This window comes from Ascaphus truei, chromosome 22 (genome assembly GCF_040206685.1).
Source record: "Ascaphus truei isolate aAscTru1 chromosome 22, aAscTru1.hap1, whole genome shotgun sequence".
In the NCBI taxonomy this organism is placed as follows: Eukaryota; Metazoa; Chordata; class Amphibia; order Anura; family Ascaphidae; genus Ascaphus; species Ascaphus truei.
Window position 1 is genome coordinate 8,572,012 of NC_134504.1, and position 18,958 is coordinate 8,590,969.

At 51.8% G+C, this 18,958-nt stretch overlaps 1 protein-coding gene across 1 annotated transcript in view; it reads right to left on the reverse strand.

Moving 5' to 3' along the window:
* The window catches only part of LOC142472587 (uncharacterized), a 56,581-nt gene that overhangs the window by 18,344 nt on the left and 19,279 nt on the right, over window positions 1–18,958 (reverse strand). The window contains exons 7-10 of the mRNA XM_075579656.1: window positions 14,204–14,951; window positions 9,442–9,555; window positions 8,941–9,051; window positions 6,312–7,861 (exon numbers count right to left, since the gene is read on the reverse strand). Of these exons, the coding sequence (XP_075435771.1) occupies window positions 6,312–7,861; window positions 8,941–9,051; window positions 9,442–9,555; window positions 14,204–14,951 (2,523 nt within the window). The remainder of the gene's footprint in view (window positions 1–6,311; window positions 7,862–8,940; window positions 9,052–9,441; window positions 9,556–14,203; window positions 14,952–18,958) is intronic.

Sequence of the window (18,958 nt, forward strand, 5' to 3'; positions counted from 1 at the left end):
CCGTGAGGATGTAGCGCTTCCCTGACCTGCTTGGAATCATAAGGGGTCCAACAAGATCCATCGCTACTTTCTGGAAGGGTTCCCCTATTATCGGTAGGGGTTTCAGGGGTGCCTTCACATGGTCGCCCGCCTTACCCACTCGCTGGCAGGCATCACAAGAGCGGCAGAAATTGCTCACATCTCGAGATGCCCCCGGCCAGTAGTAACGCTGTAATAACTGGGCTCACGTTCTGTTGACCCCCTGATGTCCCGCTAACGGAATAGAGTGAGCTACCCGTAACAGTTGCTGTCGGTACCCCTGGGGCACTACTAGCTGTCGCTTACCGGTCAATCTCTCCTCTATCCCTGGGTTCCCTTCTTCTCTATACAGGAGTCCCTTATACCATAGGCAGTGCTCAGTGCCTTCCCCTGCCTGAGATTCGGACGCCCGAAGTCTCACGCCGGCCAGGGTAGGGTCTGTCTTCACTGCCTCCCTAAACTGGGCTCCTAATTCTGGCCACCCCCCAGTCATGTCATTGTCCGGAGAAGTGGGGAAGGGTGAGGGGAAACAGTAAGTCAGTCTGTGGTTGCAACTGATCCTGGCTTACCTCCCCGGGCTCCTCTGCGCCCTCCGCTAACGTTGGTTCCAAAGGCTGGGGGACTGGCGCTGCCGCCATTGCCGCTGTCTGGCTTCGGGTAACCGCCGCCACTGCAGCGGGTTTGGGCACTCGGTCGTAGGTGCAGGTCATCGGACCCAGATCGTTGCCAAGAAGAACGTCGGTATCCAAACCGGGTAAAAACCCCACCTCCCGCACACCCTGACCCTCCCCCCAATCCAAAAAGATTCTGGCCACTTGCATGAAACGTGGCTCTCCATCAGCCACAGTGATCTGTATCCCAGGGCCTGGGAGCAATTCCTCTGGCCGGACCATATCAGGTCGGACCAGGGTCACTGCAGCTCCTGAATCCAGCAAGCCGACTGCTTGCCGGTCACTGACTGTGACCGGGGTGAGATGTCTGCTCTGTCCGTCCGTCTGCTGCAGGTCCACGCTGAGATGTCCTCCGCTCCTGGCTGTAGGCACTGATGAAACCGGGACAGGTGTTGCATGGGACGTCTCGCTGGGAGTTGGTTCCATGACCAGTCCGGAGTCTGTGGTGGAAGCCACCCGCACGCGGGCTACCGGCTTCACAGCTGGGGTGCGTTGCCCCTGATGGGGTCCGCCGGAACGCAGGGGTTCCGGGAAATCTGGTCTGATGTGACCAGGGCGGTTGCAGTTGTAGCACCGGCGCTCGTGCCGGGGCTCCCCCGCCTTCGGTGGACTGATGCCCGCAGGCGGCCTCTGAGTCCATGGGGGGGTATTAACAGACTTTCTGGCCGGTGCCGCCGCCGCTTTGGCTACTGCTTTGGGGGTCAGCATGGCTCGGCTGGCCACATAGTCATCTGCAAGCCTCGCCGCCTCCTGGTAAGCTTTGGGTTCCTAGGCGTACAACCAAGCCCTCACCGCCGGCGGGCACTGCTGCATGAGCTGCTTCTGAAAGATGAGGTCCAGCAGGCGTTGGTAAGTCCATGCCTCATAGCCCTCCACCCAGCGTATCCCGTACAAAGCCATACGGGTCACGTAGGTAACATAGGACTCCTGGGGCTGCCTCTCTTCCTGCCGGAATTTACCCCGGTAGGCTTCAGGGGTAAAACCATACTGAAACAATAGCAGTTCTTTCAGGTGGTCATAGTCATCAGCATACTCATCTGGAAGCGCCATCATCGTCTGCTTAGCCAAGCCGGACAGTAAGGGGTCAAAACGTGCAACCCTGTGCTGGGGAAGCACTTTGTACCGCCAACACTGTGTCTCAAAGTTCTTTAGAAAACTGTCAATCTGATCAGTACCTTCCACGAACTTGGTGAGACTGTGCTGATCCAGTTTAAGTTCATCTTGGTTGGGTTGGAAAGGGGGGCAATAAGCGGGTCTGTTCACTGCCATAGTGATAAACTGCAGCCGCTCCTCCGGTGTCCCTCTATCTCCCCACGCAGTAATCAGTGCCAACATTTCAGGGGTGAACGGACTGGTAGCCGCAGCAACCAGTACCCCTCCTGTTGAACTGCTCCCGGGAGGTGCCCTCGTTCCCTCCCCGAGATTCCGCCGCCCCGGCACTGGGTTCCTTCCCTGATCTCCGGGTGGCTGTACAAGGGCAAGCTGAGCCGTATCCTGAGGCTCTGCAAGCCGGGCTTCATAGTCACTGATTGCGTCAACCATGTCTGCGACCTCCTGGTTCTTATAGGGCAGTCCATATTCACGGCACTTGTCCTTCAGCTGAGCTCGGGTCCTCATGTTGGATGAGCCTTCAGCCTTGCTCATGGTTCACGGTCGCAGGCAGAGTCTGGTCTGTTGATTAGTACGTAGTGTAAACAATCAGGGCAGTTTAACTTTTGATCACAGTGCTTAGGCTCAATCAGCCGGCTGCCCTTCATGACCTATTAGCATAGCAGATCCAGAATACCATACATATACACTTTAATATCTACACATATTAATAAGTTCCATTCTGGTGGGCTCAGTGGGTCGAAATTTGCCAGTTCTGAATGCCTACAGTGACTCCACACATTGGCCAAATATCAACTCTCTGCGACCTCCACAACTGGAGATACAGAAATGCACCACAACTGGAGATACAGAAATGCACTTTAAAACATTAAAATACAGGATTATAATGAAACATGGGAACAGGGGAACATACATTTTCCTGACATGACAAGGTGTAAGCCACATTCCTGGACCGCAGTCCAGTTAACCCCTTGCCTCCCTGGTGAAGTCAGGGGGTGGCCATATGGCGTGCAACCCCTTTAATACCGGGCCAACCCCCTCTCCCTCTACAGTAAGCAAGTAGCTCTTATGATTAAATCTTTTCCCGCACTCTGTACATATGAAAGTTTCTCCCGTTTGAATCCGCTGGTGGCATATAAGGCTCAACTTATTAGTAAATCGTTTGCCACACACTGTACATGTGGAAGATTTCTTCCCTGTATCAATATACTGGAGTGTGAAAGAAAAATAATATATTTCAGCCCTATATGTATACCCTGCAGTGTCAGGAGGTCACACGCTGCACGTAATTGTTTCCCACACTCTGAACTGGGTTGGGCGATAGCAAAAAAACTTCCCACGATAATGATATTAAGTAATTTATCGTGATGAATACCCAATAGAAAACAACAAAATTAAGTCATCAAAAACTGTCCTATGTCATTTATTATGAAATATATTTCATATAAAAATGCATTTCATTCTTAACAAATGTAAAAAAGCAAATACTGTACATTTGAGTATACTGTACTGTATTTTAATTTTATGAATTAAATATTTTTGAATGTCAATTGTTTTACAATAAATTAACTAAAACCCCACTAAGGACCCTTTTTCTACACCAATCATTAGACATTTATGGGGCATGAGGGTTGTGTGGGTTAATGTGCTTGTGAAGGTGGGGGGGGAAGGGGCATTGGGGTGGAGGGGCTGAGAGTCAAGGGTTTGTGTCACAGAGGTGGAAGATTCCTTGAAGCTGCAGCATGTGAAAGTCATGGAGCTTCCAGACGTGCCCCAATTCCTCTTGGCCAGATCTGCCCTCTCCTCTCTGCCAGACCTTCCTCCAGTCTTATAGATTTATCTTTGCAAATAGACGAATGGCTATACGACGAGCTGAACACAGATGGACTAGCGGAACCCCCTCAAGAACATTCTCAGGTACATACTGTACCTCAATTTTTCCAAGGAAGAGATCCCGGAACCCATGCAGATCAGGTCCCAGATCCCTGTACCACCCTTCCTCTTTCGCAGACCCGCTCCCTCCTCTCTCTGCCAGACCCACTTTCACTCCTCTCTCTGCCTGACCCGCCCCCTCCTCTCTGCAAGATCCACCCCCTCCTCTCTCTTTGCCAGACCCTTACCCTTCTCTCTACCTGGCAGACTTGCCCCGTCCTCTCTGCCAGACAGACCCACCTCCTCTCTCTGCCAGATCCGCTTTCACTCCTCTCTCTATCAGGAATCACAGGGAAATGCATGGGCAGAGTCGGTTAGTACTTGGGGTCTCGATGATATCCGGAACCAGGAATCCGGATCCAAAGAATAGTCAGGCAGGCCAAGAATCCAGAGAGGTAGCAGGCAGGTGGAGTGGTAAGGCAATCTAGCGTCGGGTGAGGGCAGGCGTCAGGCAAGCAAGGGTCAGTATCAGCATTTGAGAATAGCCAAAACTGAAGCCGGAAACACTACAGCTCAGAGGTAAGGAACAACAGAACATTACCCCAGGTAGCAAAATCGTTGTGAAGCTCAGGTGAAAGGAACAGTTGCTTTCTTATAGGCCGTGGGAAAGCCAGGTGCTGATATAAGCAAAGCAGTCCGCCAAGGGTCTGCACAGAGTGACGCAGTACCAGTGCGTGGATCCTTGTACTCTCCCTGGCAGACCCTCCCCCACTCCTCTCTTGGAATTTAGTCAGAGAGGAGAGCAAGGGGTTAAGAGGCATGTGGAAGGAGAGGAAGGCGTTACAATTAATGGGGGAGGTGTGAAGAGGGAGGGGTGAGATTGTCTTCCTTGAAGCTGCAGCATGTAAAAGTTTTGGAGTTTCTAGACTCATCCTGTCCTCTCTCACTCTGACAGACCTGACCCCAATAATCTCTCTCTGCCAGACCCTACTCTTCACTTTCTCTCTGCCAGGCCTACCACCTCCTCTCTCCTCTCTCTGCAGACAGCAGATAGGAATACCATGGTAAAAAATAATGGCGTCATGAACAGCACACACCTGTAAGCACGTGACTTGTGTCCAACACGTGCAAAGTTCAATTATAGACCAAAGACAGTACTTATTACATTTTAGATTTAAAATACAAAAGCACTACAGTGCCTAGTTACAGAAGAGAATGTAAGGCTGCGCTTATAGTGCCGGCGACGGCGCCCAAAAACAAATGTATTGCCGCCGTCGCATGCTCTTATAGTAAGCGCAACGCGACTGAAAATATGGAAGCCGGTCAAATTAGATTTTTCAGAAGCTGTCGCCACATGTGACAGCGTCTGAACCAATCAATGTCCTGGTCGCCCCCGCGACGTCTCCGCAAAGCGAATTACAACTTTCGCTAGCACGACAGGTGACGTCACCCGTCCCACCGCGCGCACTATAAGCGCGGCCTTACAAGAAACACAGTATAATATAGGCAGACAGTTTAATAAAATAAACAGGATCAAAACAGACAATCTAAATATGTTGCCACATAACAATATCAGATTGCTTCAAGAGATAATGGAAATATGAACATGACAATTCACGTCTTGTTTGCATAATACTCTTCTGTTGGATTTTAAATTCTTATCATAAAAAACCCTGCATCGAAAACTGAATAAGCCCACCTTCTGGGGCATGTCCTTAACTCACCCCCATCCTTCTCCAATTAAATTTTTAAGGCTTGGGGAGAGATTATTGTTTTTTTTTTGTTAATTAAAAACTGTATAAAAAGTACCACATACATTTCTATAACCCCTATGGTGGTGCCACTTTCACCATTACATTTGTATAATTAAAATACACGTGCGGACACCCATCTTGATAGGGGTAACTTTATTTTTTTTAAGGTGAAATACGTATACGAAATATAACATAGATCAATCTGTTATATTTAATCCTTCTGATCGCAAATGTTACAAATATATATTTGTTATTCTTATGAATCATGTCAGATCACAGAACCCCAGCAAGCTCTTTTTGGGAACCTCTGGTAGTGTTAGGACTTGCGAACAGGTGTCTGCCTTGACGTGGCTCGCAAGCTTACAACGCTTTGGCCAAAGGGTTAAACTAAATGACCCTATTTCAAGAGCATATATAAGTATTTTACTGTGTATTTCTGTCATGTTGGATGTAGCATTGGGCTTCTCTGTCGTCTCTTGGAATCATGTCAGATCCAAGTTATCTTTTATTTTTAGTAAAGACCATGGACTGAATGGTAACCCTTTTGTCACCTTTCTCTGCTACTCACAGGGACGATTTCAAGAACACGTGGTCCCCTTTGAAGACAACAATGAGGGCCTCTGGTGGGTCTTGGTACTGTGACCAGACCTCCATAATATAAAACGTTTTATTGGGCTATCAATGTCAACCCCAGGTAAAACTCTGGTGGTGCTCTGGCAGCGCCAGCACCTAGCCAGCTAGGATTTCCCCCATAACGATGTTTTTGTGAGTTTAACATTGTTTTGTGCAGCCTGTTTCTCCTATTGGCTCCGGACAAAATAAACTGTATTTAAATCCTTTGTCCTGTCTAGTCCTTCCAGTATCAAGTTACCTGCCTTTTTTATTACTGTGATATTGCTATGCTACCTGTAGTTTGCCCAACCCTACTCTGAACAAATGGTTTCTCCCCTGTATGAAGTCTCTGGTGTTTGAGGAGGTGGATCTTCTGTGAAAAGCTTTTCCAACATTCTGTACATGTGAAAGGTTTCTCTCCTGTATGAATCCTCTGGTGTTTGAGCCTGCTGCTCCTATATGAAAAGGTTTTCCCACACTCTGCACATTTGAAAGGTTTCTCCCCTGTATGAATCCTCTGATGTTGAAGGAGGCCTCTCTTTAAACTGAATTGTTTCTCACACACAGTACAGGTGAAAGGTTTCTCTCCTGTATGAATCCTTTGGTGTGTAAGGAGGCTGCTCACTTGCGAAAAGCTTTTTCCACACACTTCACATTTGAAAGGTTTCTCTCCTGTATGAATCATCTGATGTTGGAGGAGGCCACTCTTTAGACTGAATTGTTTCTCACACTCTGTACATGTGAAAGGTTTCTCCCCTGTATGAATCCTTTGGTGTGCGAGGAAGCTGCTCATCTGTGAAAAGCTTTTTGCACACACTGTACATTTGAAAGGTTTCTCCCCTGTATGAATCCGCTGGTGTTGGAGGAGGCTCGTCTTTAAGCTAAATTGTTTCTCACACTCTGTACATGTAAAAGGTTTCTCCCCTGTATGAATCCTCTGGTGTTGAAGGAGTTTGCTCTTTTCACCATATTGTTTCCCACACTCCGTACATGTGAAAGATGTCTCCCCTGTGTGAATCCTCTGGTGTGTGAGGAAGCTGCTCTTCTGTGAAAATCCTTTTCCACACACTGCACACGTGAAAGGTTTCTCCCCTGAGTGAATCCTCTGGTGTGTGAGGAGGCTGCTCTTCTGTGAAAAGCTTTTTCCACACACTGCACATGTGAAAGGTTTCTCCCCTGAGTGAATCCTCTGGTGTGTGAGGAGGCTGCTATTCCGTGAAAAGCTTTTTCCACACACTGCACATGTGAAAGGATTCTCTCCTATATGAATCCTCTGGTGTGTGAGCAGATACTTCTTCTGTGAAAAGCTTTCCCCACACTCTGTACATGTGAAAGGTTTCTCCCCTGTATGAATATTCTGGTGTGTGAGGAGGCTTCTCTTAGTGCTTACCTGCTTCCTACACGCTGTGCAATTAACATTTTTCTCCACTCTGTGAATCCTCTGGTGTGAAACAAATTTTCTCTTCAGTGAAAAACTTTTCCCACAGTCTGTACATGTAAAGGGTTGCTTGCTAGTGTTGACACAAAGGTGTGTGAGCAAGTCCCTATTCAGTGAGAAGCTTTTCCCACACTTACACACAAAAAGCTGAGCACTGCAGCTCATTCTTGAATCTCTCTCGTATCTTTTGCTTGACCCATACTTGGAGTCAGTCTGTGCTGTGAGCTGTACAAGGCCTGTAAATTCCCCATCATGTGGCTGTGGTTCCTTGCACGTGTCCAACATGTGACAGGAATCATTGGTTTTTGGAACTGCTGAGATGCTGGGAGTCAACCAGCTTCTGGACATATCAGAGCTCCAGTTCTGCTCCTCATTCAGGCAGTTCTCTAACAGAAGAAAACAAAAAAGACAGGACTCAAATGTTTTTCATCTGGAATGCAAATTACGAATAAAAAAAACTTTGCAGAATTTACTTGACCACTACTTAGCAAAAATTTCTTTCTAGAGGTGTAGAATATGAGGAGGATACAGAGGGGGGATGCCTCCACAAATGGAATTCACCATCTCGAAATGGTCAGCAAATTCCCAAGGTAAAATGGAGGAAGAAAAGTAGTTAACAGATGGTGGTTTGAGTAGAGAGTCAAATACAGAGAGGAGGCAGCGTGGGCTAGACTTGTGAGTGTTCATTAGTGAAGAAAAGTAGCTTTGTTTAGCCTGGGAGTTGGAAGAGTTGAAACCAGATAGATTACATGTGCAGTGGAGGATGTCAGAGAGAGTATGAGATTTCCTCTAGGGGCACTCAGAGGAGCGAGTACAGGAGCGAAGAATGCGTGTATGGCAGTATAGTCAAGGTCTTGGGTTAGAAGGGTGAGTGGCAGGGAAGTGGGGCATGTAGCGCATGAGGGGAAGATTGGGCAGAATTGTAGTTCATGACAAGGTTGTCGGCGTCAGTAGAGTAGCAGAGAGAGGAGAGGGAGGACAGCAAAGTGGAGTTGAGACGTTAGCTTAATGAAACGCTGGTCTCTGCAGAACTGAGGGGTAAATGGAGGTGAAGAAAAGGAGAATTGAGAGAGAGTAAATGAGATGAAGTGATGGTCAGAGAGAGGAAAGGGGAGAATAGAGAAATTAAGTGAGAAGCTTCTGCATTATCTTCGCATTTAGCGTCTGAGAGCACAGGCAGAATACACTGGTCAAACAGTGGAAGGAGCCCTTGAAAAATTATTCTGTTTTTCCCGATGTGATCCATTGATGGTCAGAGACCCAAAACTCTGCATTTCCAACCTTTATACGCGTTTGGGAGAGACATATTGCTCCAGTAACTCTGCTGCATGGTGTTTGTTACAGAATAATCAGCAGGCCTAGGGGCTTCCTGAGGCAATTAACCCTGAATATTCCCTAAAGGTGCCCATACTACTTGTAACAAGATAACACATTTGTCTACACAAAATGATGCTATAGTACTAACCATTGTCAGCAAATGTAACAATTTCTCTCTGTATTCTGGTTAGATGAGCCTCAGTGTTCGGTTCTCTCTCAGACTTAATCTCTAACGTCTCTGGTACAATCACTGCAAAACCTGCCAACAAGAAAAGGAAAATCCATCATGTAAAGCTGGGAGTGGGAACTCTTCCTGTGATATCACTATACAGAAATACTGTATACCGATTCCTAAGGGGAGGGGATAGGTAACTGATTGTACTTTATTATTAACCCTGAGGGAGGAGTGTTTTTACCCCTGAGTGCTGAAAACATGTTGGAGTTTATGGTGCTACCAATGTTCAAACCTCACTAACAATAATAATATTCTCCATATAACCTTGGACAAATCACGTGTATTTGTTTGTTTTTCACTAGACATGTAGCTTATAAATGTATCCATGCTTTAATGTTATTTTCCTTAATATTGAAGACATTACAGCCTATTTTTTAAACAAATTGAATAAAGTGACGATACAAGGTTACTTACCAGCAACAGGAAATGAATCTATTTCACTCTTTATTGGAGTCAGATGATCCTCAGCGTTTGGTTCTTCTTTCTCCGACGTAATCTTTAACCTCTTCAGTACAACCACTGGAAAACCTGGCAATAAGAAAAGGAAAACCCATCATGTAAAGCTGGGCTTTGGGGCTCTTCTTGTGATTTCACCTTCTCTGATATTGGTATAATGTAATACCCGTCGTAAAGAAATGTTTACTAGCCCTTCTGGCAGAAATGGACAAATATAGTTGAAGACATATTACATTTTACCTGCGGGTAGATCTATAAAAACATAAGATTAATTCGTTTGGGTGTTTGACTCATGTTAGCTATGGCACACCTGTGAGCACGTGACCTGTATATGGGACAATGGTTAATACACACAGCTATCTAGCCAATTCACTTTTCTCCATGCATGGTCCCTCAAACAAACATATCTCTCCCTCAATCCGTCCCAATATACCATGAACAGCACACTTGTGAACACGTGACATATGTAAACAACACAGGAAACTTGTCCCTGTTCAGGTACATATACACATAGGGAGTGAGAACACACCCTTCTTACGCCTGCAGTAGACAAAGTGAATCTACTGCAAAGGTAAACCAGTGTCTGTACTCAATATGCAATGGTTAACAGACACATGGTAATCATTTTAACTGACAGACCAAACGCACATTATCAGCAGACACAGGAACATTGAGGTCAATGCTAGAGAACTGCAAACAATTAACCCCGTCGGGTCACAGGCTAAATCTCTAAAACGCTACCTAGAGTCACATTTACGCGACACCAAGGATGTCTTGAAAAGACTGAATGATATTGTTATTGATGCCGAGACACTATTGATTAGTCGGGATGTCGAGGCATTGTATACATCAATCATACACCAGATTGGTATTGAGGCCGTGGAGTATTTCCTCAAGACTAGAAGCTGCCACTCCACAAACCATAATTGACTTATTTTGCACTTGTTAGGGTTCATACGTACCCATAATTTCTTCACTTCCTGTATCTTGACAATGCCAGATACTTCCATGGTTAAAATCTACTTAATAATTAGAATGCAGTATTTTATTTTCTAAATTCCCTTCATTGAGAATACCATAAGATCATGTTTCTGTGCGTGTTCTCAACACAACCCTTTCATCAATCTCTCTACGACAGTTTTAGGACTTAAAAAGAAAACATTGTTCTTTTGAAGTTTAAACTTTGCCTCAATCTATACTAAAGACTTAATAACGGTTTCCATAATACTTAGACACATGCCATCTTCACTGTTACATAAGTGTACTTCCTATATTCGCCTGGGTAGGAAATATGACCGCATAACTTCTATTTTTGAGAAACATCAGATTATACTTAGAAAAAAACTGTTTTTTGGTATCATTTGATTCGTATAATCACAACGGTTACAAATATCTATTTATTATTCTTGCAAAGTGCTGTCAGATCCAGGATATTCATAATTAGCCAAGTCCCCTAATATTCTGCAGAATCCCCAAAGAATGTCTTTCAATGTAAATTTAAAAGCTTTACGTTTATTACTGTATAGTGTCAGGACAGCCATATCTCAAATCCCCCCATTTACACAACCAGATGTCCTTATCTCTAGATACCATCAATTCTATAAACCTAAGGCCTGATTAGGGATTTAACAGGCAATAAAAACAAATCTTGTATTTGTATGACAATTTGTAACCAATGTTTATTTCTCGTTGCCAGATTGATCAAAATACTTAATTTCTGCCATATTCATTACAACTTCCATAACTGCAAAATAACCAGATATCCCCTCCTTGCAAATTTCAGAGTCCTCAAAATATATACAACTAGCTGAGAGACCCGGCGTTGCCCGGGATGTAAATACGTAATAGGTCGTATTATTTATAAACCGTGGAACAATAGGTGACTATTTGTTGTAAAGGTTGGATAATAATGTTGAAAAGAAAGATGGAAGAAAATGTAATACAATGTTGTATAAAAATGGATTATTGTAAACACACCACAGTACAATGTATATTTTGGTGACATAAGTGATGTGAAAATGTGAGGCGAGTGTCCTGCTAGGGTGTGAGCGTGTGTGAGGCGGCGGGTGGGTGTTCAGTACGGGTGGCGCGTGGGTAGTGAGTGCTGGCTGTGGGTCGGGGTCCTGCTAGGGTGTGAGGCGGCGGGTGTGTGGCGAGTGCGGGTGACAGCTGGTCAGTGATATTGTTGCGTAGGGGCAGGAGGCGGCAGGTGTGTGTCGAGTGTGTGGGGTGGGTGAGAGGCGGCGGGTGTGTGTCGAGTGGCGGGTGTCTGTTGAGTGCGTGCGGCGGCTGTGTGGCGCGGGGATGTGAGCGGTGGGCGGGTGAAAGGCAGAAGTGCGGGTGGGCGAAAGGCAGAGGCGGGAGGGCGGACGAAAGGCGTTGAAGGAGGGGAGGTGAGGTCGGAGGGGTGGTGAGGGGAGGTGAAGGGGGGCGGAGGGGAGGTCGGAGGGGAGGTGAGGATGGGTGGTGAGGGGGGGGTGGTGGGGGATGGTGAGGGGAGGTGAAGGGGGGGCGGAGGGGAGGTGAAGGGGGGGTGAGGGGAGGTGAAGGGGGGGTGACGGGAGGTGGAGGGGGTTGCCAGGAGGTGAAGGGAGGGGGGGGTGACAGGAGGTGAAGGGAGGGGGGGGGTGACAGGAGGGGGGTGACAGGAGGCGAAGGGGGGGGGGTGTGGTGACAGGAGGTGAAGGGAGGAAGGGGGAGGTGGAGGAGAGGATGGAGGTGGAGGAGAGGAAGGGGGAAGAGGGAGGTGGGGGAGGAGGGGAAGGGGGGAGGAGAAGAGGGAGGGGGAAAGGGTGAAGGGGGGAGGTGGGGGAAAGGGTGAAGGGGGGGAGGTGTGAAGGGGGAGGGGTGAAGGGGGAAAGGGGGTAAAGGTGGGGGAGGGGAAAAGGGGGGAAAGGTGGGGGAGGAGGGAAAGGGGGGAAAGAGGGGTGGAGGGGGGAAGAGGGGAGAGGGGGGAGGTGGAGGAGGGGATGTGGGGAGGTGAGGAGGGTAAGGTGGGAGGTGAGGAGGGTAAGGGGGGAGGTGAGGAGGGTAAGGGGGGAGGTGAGGAGGGGAAGGGGGGAGGTGGAGGAGGGGAAGGGGGGAGGTGGAGGAGGGAGGAGGGGAAGGGGGGAGGTGTAGGAAGGGAAGGGGGGAGGTGGAGGAGGGGGGAGGTGGGGGAGGTGGAGGAGGGGGGAGGTGGAGGAGGGGAAGGGGGGAGATGGAGGAGGGGAAGGTGGGAGATGGAGGAGGGGAAGGGGGAGGTGGTGGGAAGGGGGGAAGAGGGGGGAGGTGGTGGGAAGGGGGGGGGAGGTGGTGGGAAGGGGGGAGGAGGAGGAAAGGGGGGGAGGTGGTGGGAAGGGGGTGGGAAGGTGGGAAGGGGGGGGGCGGTGGAAAGGGGGGGGAGGTGGTGGGAAGAGGGGGGAGGTGGTGGGAAGGTGGGAAGGGGGGGAGGTGGTGGGAAGGTGGGAAGGGGGGGAGGTGGTGGGAAGGTGGGAAGGGTGGGGCGGTGGAAAGGGGGGGAGGTGGTGGGAAGAGGGGGGAGGTGGTGGGAAGGTGGGGAGGTGGTGGGAGGTTGTAAGGGGGAGTGAAGTGAAGGTGGGGGTGAAGGTGGGGTGGAGGGGAGGTGAAGGGGGGGTGGAGGGGAGGTGAAGGGGGGGTGGAGGGGAGGTGGAGTGGAGGTGAAGGGGGGGGTGGAGGGGAGGTTAAGGGGGGGGTGGAGGGAAGGTTAAGGGGGGGGTGGAGGGAAGGTTAAGGGGGGGGGTGAAGGGGAGGGGGAAGGGAGGGGATGTGTAGTGAGGGGTGGGTGAGGGGAGGTGTAGTAGGGGTGGGTGAGGGGAGGTGGAGGGGGGGTGGAGGGGATGTGGAAGGGAGGGGAAGTGTAGTGAGGGGTGGGTGAGGGGAGGTGAAGGCCGCTCACTCACCCGTCCCGCAGCTCCCACGTGGATCTGAGGCGGGAGGCAGCGTCTTGTGGCCGCTCCCCCGCTGAGTGTAGCGGCGCCGGAGGGGGGTGGAGGGGAAGTGAGTAAGGGGAGGTGATCACTCCGCTCCCCCGCTGAGTGTAGCGGCGCCGGGGGGTGGAGGGGAAGTGAGTGAGGGGAGGTGATCACTCCGCTCCCCCGCTGAGTGTAGCGGCGCCGGGGGGGGGGGGTGGAGGGGAAGTGAGTGAGGGGAGGTGATCACTCCGCTCCCCCGCTGAGTGTAGCGGCGCCGGGGGGAGGTGGAGGGGAAGTGAGTGAGGGGAGGTGATCACTCCGCTCCCCCGCTGACTGTAGCGGCGCCGGGGGGGTGGAGGGGAAGTGAGTGAGGAGAGGTGAAGGGGGGTGAGGGGACGTGAAGACCGCTCACTCACCCGTCCGGCAGCTCCCACGTGGAGGGGGGGGAGGGGGTGAAAGCGCGGGAAACAGGAAGAGGCGGAGCCTCCGGGACCGGTGGGGAAGAGAGCGGGAGATGTGCTGTTAACACTGTTGTAACACCCCCCCCCCCCCGTGTGTGTGTGTGTGTGTGTGTGTGTGGTTTTTTTTTTTTTTGTTGTTTTTTTTGGACCTTTGGCCCGTCACTCCGCCTCAGGCCAATGAGAGGTGTGGGGGGCGGACCAAGGGGGTGGTGTGAGTGTGTGAGGCCAATGAGAGGTGTGCGGGGGCGGGCGGCCCAAGGGACCAATGAGATTGCCCCTAGGGACACCGGACATCCAGGCAGGCAAACATACAGTGCTTTCACTAATATAGTATAAGATACTCACTTAACAAGTGTGGATCCATGCTGGCAGTGGGCAGTGCTCCTCTGTCCATGCTGGTAGTGGGCAATGGGTATAGCAGGACCTGCAGTTCCCCTCTGTGGGTGCAGGCTGGGTATAGCAGGACCTGCAGTTCCCCTCTGTGGGTGCAGGCTTGGTATAGCAGGTCCTGCAATTTCCCTCTGTGGGTGCAGGCTGGGTATAGCAGGACCTGCAGTTCCCCTCTGTGGGTGCAGGCTGGGTATAGCAGCAGGACCTGCAGTTCCCCTCTGTGGGTGCAGGCTGGGTATAGCAGGACCTGCTGTTCCCCTCTGTGGGTGCAGGCTGGGTATAGCAGGAGCTGCAGTTCCCCTCTGTGGGTGCAGGCTGGGTATAGCAGGACCTGCAGTTCCCCTCTGTGGGTGCAGGCTGGGTATAGCAGGACCTGCAGTTCCCCTCTGTGGGTGCAGGCTTGGTATAGCAGCAGGACCTGCAGTTCCCCTCTGTGGGTGCAGGCTGGGTATAGCAGCTGGGACCTGCAGTTCCCCTCTGTGCAGGCTGGGTATAGCAGGACCTGCAGTTCCCCTCTGTGCAGGCTGGGTATAGCAGGACCTGCAGTTCCCCTCTGTGGGTGCAGGCTGGGTATAGCAGGACCTGCAGTTCCCCTCTGTGGGTGCAGGTTGGGTATAGCAGGACCTGCAGTTCCCCTCTGTGGGTGCAGGCTGGGTATAGAAGGACCTGCAGTTCCCCTCTGTGTCTCACACACAGTAAGGGGCTAATAAACCAACATCAGTAACATGTCTCTGGTTATATCAGTCACACACACGTTACATTCCTGACAGGACTTTCTGTGGAGAACTCATTTCCTCCCCTCCCTGCCGACTACATCCAGGTCACAGCCCCGTGTCCTACTGCGCATGCTCACACGCAGGGGATCATGGGAGTTGTAGTTTTTATAGACTTCAGTACATATCAAGTCTCACATACAGTGTAGATCAGAAACATTTCCCAGAGACTGTGCTAGGGAAAGAGAGTTACTTCTGCACATTTAAGTATAGCCTGGGTCCCCCTGGCGCCCTTACCTTTCCATAGGCAGCGGAGGCTGGGGGAGGGTGGGGGATGCGCAGTAAGCTCAAGCCCTGCCTCAGCCTTGCCTGTCCTGCCCCAGCCCTGCCTGTGAGAGACACAGAGAGAGGTGTATGAATAAATGTGCAGTACTTTAGGGTTATTACTGCCTCAGTGCAGCACTCATCTCTGAGATCAGACTCCAAAAGACTGTTCATGGTCCCAAGGCTCAACAAAATATCCGGCCGTTCCTCCTCATACAAAACTGGAACAACCTACCAGAGACTCTCACATCCACCACCAGTTTAAGTTCTTTCAAATCTAAGGCTGTCTCACATTTTAACCTGGTCTGTAACTGTTTCATACGCCCATAATATATATTTTCTTTAACTGTGCACGCAATGTCTTGTATATAATGTATACCCTGTTCATTTATGTAACTGTATTTGTAACCATGTATTATTTGTCTTACTGTGCCCAGGACATACTTGAAAACGAGAGGTAACTCAATGTATTACTGCCTGGTAAAATATTTTATCTACTATATATTTCTGAAAGCACTGTATGTCTGCGTCCCTAGCGGCAATCTCATTGGTCCCTTGGCCTGCCCGCCCCCGCACCTCTCATTGGCCTGAGGCAGAGTGACGGGCAAAAAAAACACACACACACACACACACACACGTCAGTTGGACCGCAGCTCACCTTCCACACACACCCCATCCTCCTCTCCCGGTGCCCCTCACTCTCTCCCCCCACCTCACCCAAATCCCCACGCTCCGCACCATCACGCTCACCGTGTGCCGCGGCCCTCCTGCTCAGCAGCAAACTCCAGGCTCCTCCCCCCTCGCTGCGCGGGCCGGGCCTCCTGCTCTCCCCCTCACGTGCGCCGCTACCGGAGAGGGGAAGCGCGGGCCGGGCCTCCTGCTCTCCCCCTCATGTGCGCCGCTACCGGAGATGGGAAGCGCGGCACGGGACTCCCCCTCACGTGCGCCGCTACCGGAGAGGGGAAGCGCGGCGCGGGACTCCCCATCACGTGCGCCGGCTCCCGGATGGAGGGGAAGCGCGGCGCGGGACTCCCCCTCACGTGCGCCGGCTCCTGGACGGAGGGGAAGCATGGCGCGTGGCGCGGGACTCCCCCTCACGTGCGCCGGCTCCCGGACGGAGGGGAAGCGCGGCGCGGGTCTCCTGCCACTCTTGCCCCCCCCCCCAGCTTCCCGAACTCACTTTCATCCAGTCACCCACCCAGTCACCCACCCACTCACTCAGTCACCCACTCAGTCACCCACCCACTCAGTCACCCACCCACTCAGTCACCCACCCACTCAGTCACCCACCCACTCAGTCACCCACCCACCCACTCACTTAGTCACCCAAAAACTCACTCAGTCACCCACCCACTCACTCAGTCAAGTCAAGCCACCCACACACCCAGTCACCCACCCAGTCACCCAGTCAAGTCACCCACCCACCCACCCAGTCAGTCAGTATCCCACCAACCCAGCCAGTCAGTATCCCACCAACCCAGCCAGTCAGTCACCCACCCACCCAGTCAGTCACCCACCCACCCACCCACCCAGTCAGTCAGTCACCCACCCAGTCAGTCAAGTCAGTCAGTCACCCACCCACCCACCCAGTCAGTCACCCACCCAGTCACCCACACACCCACCCAGTCACTTTCACCCAGTCACCCACCCACTCAGTCAACTCAGTCACCCACCCACTCAGTCACCCACCCAGTCACTCAGTCACCCACCCAGTCACTCAGTCACCCACCCAGTCACTCAGTCACCCACCCAGTCACTCAGTCACCCACCCAGTCACTCAGTCACCCACTCACCCACCCAGTCAGTCACCCACTCACCCACCCAGTCAGTCACCCACTCACCCACCCAGTCAGTCACCCACTCACCCACCCAGTCAGTCACCCACTCACCCACCCAGTCAGTCTCCCACTCACCCAGTCAGTCTCCCACTCACCCAGTCAGTCTCCCACTCACCCAGTCAGTCTCCCACTCACCCAGTCAGTCTCCCACTCACCCAGTCAGTCTCCCACTCACCCAGTCAGTCTCCCACCCAGTCAGTCTCCCACCCACTCTCCCACTCAGTCTCCCACTCAGTCTCCCACTCAGTCTCACACTCACCCACCCATTCAGTCTCACACTCACCCACCCAGTCTCACCCAAAACCATCCACCCAGTCACTGACCCCACCCACCCACTCACCGACCCCACCCACCCACTCACCGACCCCACCCACCCACCCACTCACTGACCCCACCCACCCACTCACTGACCCACCCAGTCAGCGACCCCAGTCACTGACCCACCCAGTCACCGACCCTGAAAAAGTCACCCAGTCACCGACCCAAAGTCACCCACCCACCCAAAGTCACCCACCCACCCAAAGTCACCCACCCACCGACCCAAAGTCACCCACCCACCGACCCAAAGTCAAACCGACCCAAAGTCACCCACCCACCCAAAGTCACCCACCCACCGACCCAAAGTCACCCACCCACCGACCCAAAGTCACACACCCACCGACCCAAAGTCACCCACCCACCGACCCAAAGTCAAACCGACCCAAAGTCACCGACCCAGAGTCACCCACCCACCCACACACTCAGTCAACTCAGTCACCCACCTAGCTGTCAAGGGGGGGGGGAAGCCTAACCCTGTCGTACGCCCCCCCCAAAATTACATCCCGGGCAACGCCGGGTCTCTCAGCTAGTCTTATTATATATTATAGTGAAAGCACTGTATGCCTGTCTGCATCTCCTGTGTCCTAGGGGAAATCTCATTGGTCCCTTGGGCCGCCCGCCCCCGCACACCTCTCATTGGCCTGAGGCGGAGTTACGGGCCAACACACAAACACACACACACACACACTGCGCAGCGCTCATCGGGACCCGCGCGCACCTCCTCCTCTCCCCTAGTCAGCGGGGGAGCGGAGCGAGCGCCCGGGACACAGCGGGGGACTCTCACCCCCCCATCCACACATAGCGGCTCTCCCCTCACCCGGCGCTCCGCCCCCCCCCACCCACACACACAGAGCACTGAACGGCTCTCCCCTCCCCCGGCTCACCCCCCCCCCACCCACACACACAGAGCACTGAGCGGCTCTCCCCTCCCCCGGCGCTCCCACCCCCCCCCCACACACACACACACACAGAGCACGCGGCTCTCCCCTCACCCGGCGCTCCCCGTCCCAGAGGCCTCTCCTCCAGCTGTCTCCGCCTCTCCCCGCGAGAGGCACAGCACCTCCTCACCGGAGCGTCTCAGCCTCTCCGCGGAGGAGCCCGAGGTGGAGGAGGAGGGCGGCCGGTACCCGGAGAAAGAGGAGCGCGGCTGTGTGCAAGGTGAGTAAACGCAGGGGAATGGGTTATTTAATGCGTCCCTGACGCGTGGTGTGTGAGGAGGTTCTTCTTACTCCTGAACTGTTTCCCTACACTCCGCACGTGAAAGGATTATCTCCCGATTTATTTCTCTGGTGACACAAGGCTCCCCTTAATACTTAGTTGTTTCCCACATTTAGAACAAGCAAGAGGTTTCGTGTGTGTGTGTGTGTGTGTGTGTGTGTGTGTGTGTGTGTGTGTGTGTGTGTGTGTGTGTGTGGTGTAAGTGTCACGGTAGCTTATGACAAGATATAATGAACACCAAATATCTGGGTTGAACTGAACGAGGCTTAAGATATAATAAAATTTAATTTATTCCTTGA